Source organism: Limulus polyphemus, unplaced genomic scaffold (assembly GCF_000517525.1).
Source record: "Limulus polyphemus unplaced genomic scaffold, Limulus_polyphemus-2.1.2 Scaffold191, whole genome shotgun sequence".
In the NCBI taxonomy this organism is placed as follows: Eukaryota; Metazoa; Arthropoda; class Merostomata; order Xiphosura; family Limulidae; genus Limulus; species Limulus polyphemus.
In genome coordinates, this window is record NW_013665801.1 from 7,013 (window position 1) to 14,548 (window position 7,536).

The 7,536-nt window shown below is 34.6% G+C and overlaps 1 protein-coding gene across 1 annotated transcript in view; it reads left to right on the forward strand.

The window, feature by feature from the left end:
- Positions 1-590: 590 nt before the first annotated feature.
- The window catches only part of LOC106478222, a gene marked incomplete at its 5' end in the record, with an annotated part of 87,069 nt that continues 80,123 nt past the window's right edge, over positions 591-7,536 (forward strand). Inside the window, one exon of the mRNA XM_013938748.2 lies at positions 591-685. Within this exon, the coding sequence (XP_013794202.2) occupies positions 591-685 (95 nt within the window). The remainder of the gene's footprint in view (positions 686-7,536) is intronic.

Sequence of the window (7,536 nt, forward strand, 5' to 3'; positions counted from 1 at the left end):
CTATGAATAGGGTATTTATTGTCCCGATTTTCGCGTAATCTCAAGGCCGAGTTAGAGGATGACCTCGTGCTCCAAGAACCCCTCCGGAAACCGTAGGTCCTGTTGATAGAGTACGGTAGCCACAGTGCGAACCTTTTATGGTTCTACAACGCTGTTGACATTACAGGCGTCCTTCGCTGACGGACAGATATGGTAGCTACTTGAGTCTGATGCGTGATTTAATAAAGCTGAAAAATATTTTCCCAACATTCATAGCGCGTACGTTCTATACGATTGCTCAACCAATTGTATGATAAGAAAACCGTAATTAGAAAATAGTATACATATCCTGTTATGTTTTCAAACTCGTCTCGATTATCATCTTCCACGTCGTTTGAAAATTTTGCTCTGGAGTAATAATGGCCAAGTAATCAATATATTAATAACTCATAGTTAGCATGTTAATACGGTGTTTCGGGTTAATCCTTCTAACGAGAAAGTGTAACTTTAAACTGTATGCAATTTATCTAGGTGTTAAACTTGTATTTCTTATGAGGCCAGTTTTTCTGTGAGGATATATTTGTGTTCCTGATTATCATTTCTTCTTCCAGAAATCGTTAGCGCTGTCGAAGCTCGAGCTATAAAAGACTTCAGAGATCCGACAGATCCCGAGTGTCTCCCTCTGAAGGAAGGCGATATCATAACGGTAAGGCAGTTTTCTTAGCACTTTCTGGAGTATTTAAATTCTGTAGCTCATGAATTAAATATTTAAGCTTCCTCTGTAAGAAACCTCCAGAAGAAAACGACGCCCCTTTTCGCTTACCCTATAGGTTGGTGGAAGGGATAATTGCTCAGCGGGTTACTTTTAACAGCTGGTAAATAAACATATTTAAGTTGTGTATCTCGTTTGGACTACGGACTTTATTGATAAACCTTATTAGTTATAGCCACTATGCATATCTTCTAGAGTTTGTTTGTTTGTTTTTGGAATTTCTCGCAAAGCTACACGAGGGCTATATACGCTAGCCATCCCTAATTTAGCTGTGTAAGATTAGAGGGAAGGCGGCTAGTCTTCATCATCCACCATCAACTCTTGGACTACTCTTTTACCAATAAATAGTAAGATTGGCCGTTACGTTATATTGTTCCCATTTCATAAATGGCGACCATGTTCGGTTACGGGTTTCGATAAATGGCGACCATGTTCGGTTACAGGTTTCGATAAATGGCGACCAACAAATTGCCATCTCCTAGAGACGCGGTTCCTATAAACGACTTACTTAGAAGTGGCTTTCTCATTCGTAATATAATTAAGTTTTATAAACAGTATTTTAAGCGACATTTTTTTTTCTGATACTAGTCACTTAATTTCGTGTGTCATGGGTAGCATTTTCTAAGTGTTAATAAATGTATTGCAGTATTTATTTTCATATCTATTTTTATATAAGATGCTTTATTAATAGTTCCCATGCGAGGGTTTATAAAAATTCCTCTAATCGAGTTTCTTCTAGGTTATGTATGTAAACGGATTTACAATTTCAAAAGTGTATAACAATGTTGTCTATATTTATTTTAAAAAAAAATCTCTGCTTTTGTTAATCAACAGGATTTTCGCATGATAGTTTTGAAATTAAATGATCGTTTATTCAAACCTAAATGAGACTTAATTATGTTTGGAGTTTTTTTTTCTTTTGATTTAATTTAGTAAATAATTGCAATTATCTTCAACTATTTATGGGAATAAAATTGTTTTATAAATTAAACATTTTATAAGTTATCAGCTTAATACATGTAATGCAACAATAATAAAATATCTAGAAATTACGGTCCGATGTGGCTTAGTGGTTAGCATATCCGGGCTGTGATTCGAGGCTCGCGTCCCCTAGTCATTAAAACGTTCTCCGTACTTTAGGTCGATGATAGTATATACGAGTGAGATTCAAATCCAACCATTCGATCTGACAAGAGTAGAGAGTGAGTTATATTAATTATAGCCAGTGAGTTATACCACAAAACCAACATACAACACCGGGGAACAAAACGTGTATATTAAGGTGTATCATTATGTAATGTGCCCTGTTTTTTTTTTAGATACTTGCGGAAGTAAGACCCAAATTGTGTTGGGAGTATACCGTTTACGCAGTTTAACCTCAACTTTTTCTTTAGCTATTAAGATAATTGATAATTGTAGTAATATTACTACTTATGATAAAATAAATGATTTCACATTTCTGGATTTCCCTCTCCAAACAGTAATGTACCAACAAATACCATACAGAGTAATATATATTCTCAACTGCTTAGGTATTGTAGAATTTGTAGTAATGTACATTTCTTAATATTTAATAATAATATATTAGTACATAAACTGATTTTTAATGACTTTGAGGAGAAAACTTTAATGAAATATTTTAAATTATTTTACAATAAATATAAAAAGTATTTATGAGCAGCCACCTTTGCACATCCGGCTTCAAACAGTGAAAGGTGATAAAGATGTGGGGCGTTGTGGGCTAAAGCACCCACATCTGCTCTTTTGTTTTTTTCTTATAAGCATGTGAGGTCGAGAACTTGAGGTTAAACTGGATAGACGGTGCACCCCCAACACAATTTGGCTCTTACTTCCGCCAGTACCTAAAAACAAAACCAGGGCACACTACATAATGACTCACCTTATGATTTGTACCTCGGTGTTGGATGTTTATTTTGTGGGTACGTTTTTTTTTTCACTCTTTCTTTCTTTTCATTAAATTACATTTAATTATATTTCATCTAACGTTCGGATATGTTGTGTAAAATTCACGTTTTTGCAGCTTTTTTATACATACAGATTTTGAATGGCTCATTCATTTGTTGGTGGAAGGTTTATTAGCCCTATTCTTTCAAAACCATTTTTCTTCACAAAGCTTACAGTGAATAATATCAACGTTGTTAAGTACAAAAAAAAGGAACTGGAAGAAACTATTCTTTTTTGTATGACATCACTGATTAACTTGTGTGTTAGGATAGCATACACTAACCATATGAAAACTATGGTGCGAGCACTGATAACTTGTGTGTTAGGATAGCATACACTAATCATATGAAAACTATGGTGCGAGCACTGATAGAAAGATTTGATTTTGTATATAATAAAAAAAAGAAGAATGGTGCAAAAATTGATAAAGTTTTTATTATATTTGTAGACATTATCCTTATAGGGACTGGTACAAAGAGAACTAACCTTTAGTTAGTTCTATAGACAATAACCGTACAGCTACAGATAAGAAGCTTTTGTTATACATTATATTGATGTATATATATAGAGTCGCAGAATACATTATGATGTCAACAGATTAGAGATAAGTCATCGTTGTACAGAAGTTGTTGTGCTTTGGTTTTTTGTAGAGTCGTGGAATTATAGGTGTTGAAAGTCGTAGACGTATGTGTAACCAAGAGAAAAAGAATTTTGGCATCAATCATTGTTATAATCATGAACCACGATAGTGGTTCATAATAGGGTTCGCACGGAATTGCAAAGAACCCAAATCGAACGTTCGGGCAAAAAGCACCAGTAAAGATTTAGTTCCAACAACACTTTAAAACCTTTAGTGTTAACTGCTAAGGCTGTACACACACAAAATGTTCAAAAAGCACGAGTGTTAGACTTACGAGGAAAAGAAAATCCGCTCAAAACGGCACGTTTATAATTCTTATTCTCTTGCCAGCTTACAACAAAAAACGGCTTGGTATATTGCATCCAAATCTTTTGTAGAACACTAAATAAGGTACTGCGAAGGTCGTGGGTGTATACTCAATGCTTTGTACACTATACAATTGGTGTCTTTTGAGAGACAACCCCTATATTATATATGAAGTGAAGGAGTAAAAAAATCAATACACACATAATATTAATTTTATTACACACATTCGTAAAATAATTAGTGTAAAAGGCACGAAGGTTTATTTAAAGCGATGTTTTAGACGTATATGTTTTATTTGAAAAGGCTGCTTTTCTACTAGTAAAATTTTATACGCGCTTAGTGGTGGTTGTGTCTTAGTCTAGGCATATATTTGCCTATTGCTATGCATTATATACAGAGAATTTAGTTACATAGAAACTATAAATGTTCACTATATTCTCAAAAAATCTCCATGAAAATCTCCAGCTGCAGCTAAATGTTTTACATTTCGAATTAATGCGATCAAATAGTCAATAGCTATAGTAAATCATCATCAACCGTATCCGCTAGCTACTAGCTGTGCTTGTTATCATTACAGTGTATAAAGTTAGCTACCATATCAAGTAATCCTTTCCCCATTGAACATATAAAAGCCAGTAAACAAGATAAATAAAAAATTGGGAATTTAAAAACCTGCAAATAGGGATCTTAAAAAAGTAAAAAACAAAACAAGGTTGAAGATACTGTAGGCATTATTTACTCAAACTACAAACCCCTATTTTGGCTCCATGCTGTTACTTAGAATTAATACTTGGTGGAGTCAAAATAGGGATTTGTAGTTTGAGTAGATAATCCCTATTTGCAGGTTTTAAAAATCCAAATTTTTATTTATCTTGTACCTGAGTGGCAGAAAAGAGTCGTAGAAACAAGTGTTGCTGTAATAGTGTACTTATGCGAGAGTTGTATATCTAGTCATTGAAGTTACGCCCCTCTGTGGCTCAACGGTGAGTCTCAGGGCTAATAACGCTGAAAATCGGGTTTCGATAAATTCAACGAGAAGAGGCCAGATTGCCTAATGTCTAACTTTGTGCTCAACAACGTTGATGTAGCAGTATAATAAAATATATAATCAAGTGTTCTTACAGTATAGAATTATCTGCAGAGGGAAGTGTTGCGAACAGTGTAAAAAAAAATGAATATTCGATGAATGTCAGTAGATTATATATAAACGTTAATTTTAGATACAAAAAAAAAACATTTAAGTAAAAAATGAGACTTTTGTACACGTATTTAAGCTAACTTGAAAGTAAAATGTCGCATCAAAATTTGAGTAATTTGTCAACGAGTTAAAGGTCTTAATAATGTATACTTTTTTATTAGACTATGTTATTATATAACTTGCGCACAGATGAAGGATGACACCAATGATTCGACATAATGTTTAAATAAAAAATAAAACGGTATGTATTTTTGTGGCTGAGGCAAAAATTCAATCTTAAAATTATTGTCACATAGAATTTTCCATTGAATCCGTTGAACAGATTTCAGGCACATCCAAACAATTTTGGCCACTTCTGCAGTCACTAATCTGGGATCCATGTCGATGCTCCTCTTGACACCCCTTTCTGTCCTCTCCGATGGACCAGGTCGACCCGGAAGCTGCTCAGTTGTTTCCTTGAAAAATTTTTTCTGAAAATTACAGCCCTCAACCAATAGGAGGGCAACACATTCTCCAAGCATGGTAATACCCATAAGCACTAGCACATAGGCACGTTTATTCTTTCCTTGAAACTGTTTGTTTTTAGACGTTTTTTGTTTTCATAAGATTGAATTACCTGAATTTCCGATGCGATATGGTACTTCCCTCTTCACACAAGATTAGCTTTGCCCGTTTTGTGCTGCCCTCTATATGTGACCTTTTTTATAATGCATGCCACAAGCCTTCTGCTCCCCTCTATTGGAATCAAAGATTCCAACATGTCTTTAATGAAAATCATCATGCGTCATCTCTCCACCAATAGGAGAGCACTACTATCACATGATGCATGTGACTTCCTCTGTGTGCCACTATCGAACCATCACTTTTTATTTAGCAGTGCTTGAATTCAGACATTTTTCTTTTTGCTCATTACTTTTCAAAGTGGTTTAACTTAATTCAGTTTACTTTATTTCAGAAATTCTTTCACTTTATTTTCAAAAGTGTTTTACCACAAAATGTTTGCTTGTTTGTTTGGTATCAAGCATGAATTTGGAAGTTAATGTTCCCACTTCAGGAACATCTCATTCGTCTGATGCCATATTTCAGGCCACAGGTGCGGGCCACCCATCAGGGGATTTATCAGCCTTTATTTGCAGAGAGTTTGAGCATTATATGGGACATCCTTTCTCTCCTGCTGTTGCTTCTCTTCCTCCTGAGCCTTTCGAGCCTGGCCAGGCTGACAAGGATTTTGATCATTTGTTCCGTACCCCCGAATGGGTAAGATGAATGGGAGATTTGAGTCCCATCCTCCAAATATGCAAAACTGAACCCTACAATGATTGGTCCAGATGTTGACAGTCCACCCTATGATAAGCAAGGGCAGACTGATTCGAAGCCCATGGGGGATGAAGCATACTAATACTGTCACCTAAATGGGAGGTGAAATGCTCAGTGTGAACCCGAATATCAGGGGATAGGGGAAAAACTAAATATGGTTGGGATGTAGAATCATGTAATAGGGAAGGACGTGGATCATAAGAAATAAGAGCAATAGACAAAACATCACATACCTGAAAAATAAAATCCGAGAAAGCTGATGAGGACCAAACAGAATCCAAGGATGGGGTTTGGGAAGGCATGGTGAACTGTCCTGTATTCCCACCTTTGGCTTACTCTGACGATTCTTTTAGAGGTACCTCTCCTCGATCCATCTCTTTGAATTAAATAAACCTTGCATTAGGCAGTCAGAAGGATGATCATGATATAAAACGTCTAAAAGTAATGGCTGCAAATCATACAGTAAGCAGATATTATCAATAAATTAAAGTTGTTCCTATTATGTATTACACATCATGTCCATTCTGTTTAAGACTTAGCCTAAACAAAGTCAGTAAGTTATAGAAATGCTTTGTTATAACATATTCTGAGGAAATCTTCTGTTTGGTGGACTTATTCAACATTGATATCAAGTAAATTCATCACGTATGATGCATATACAATACTTTATCATAGAGTGAATTACTTAGCTGGTATAGGTGGTAAATACAGGGTTGAATGCATCCACCATACTCAAAATGTACAATAGCTATATTTGACCTCTTCTGGCTAAAAATATTAATTTTCATGTTATATAACTTTAAAGTCAACAAAATATATATATACAATTGTCAACTGATTTTACAAATCATGTAAACTTTCTCTTATTACAGATGGAAGACCTTTATTACATGACAAAACACACTAGCTTTTGATATTTTCTTTACTCTTGCAGGTTTGAATAACAACAGATCTCTGTATGATTTAGGTATTATACCCACCAGAATGTGTTAACCCTTTCGATATGGGTCATAGGTGAAAGGCCATGTCATCTCGTTTGTTGACTAACATTCAAAATTTAATTGAACTACTATTTCATGAATTTATGATAATAAGTTTGGTATCAAACTGTAGATTATAATTCAAATTTTAGAATTATATATTACTCAATTTCTCAATTTAAAAAACAACATAAACATCTATTTTTCTGTGTCACGTGGTATGTTGAATGCAGCACTGGTTCAAATTAGATGTTTGTGAAGTCAAAATACTAAGTCTATAGTTTTATACAAATTAGAAACTCAAATTACAGATATCGACAAGCTAGAGTATAAAATAAGAAGGTCTTATCTTTTCAATTTGCTGAGATATTGCTCATGT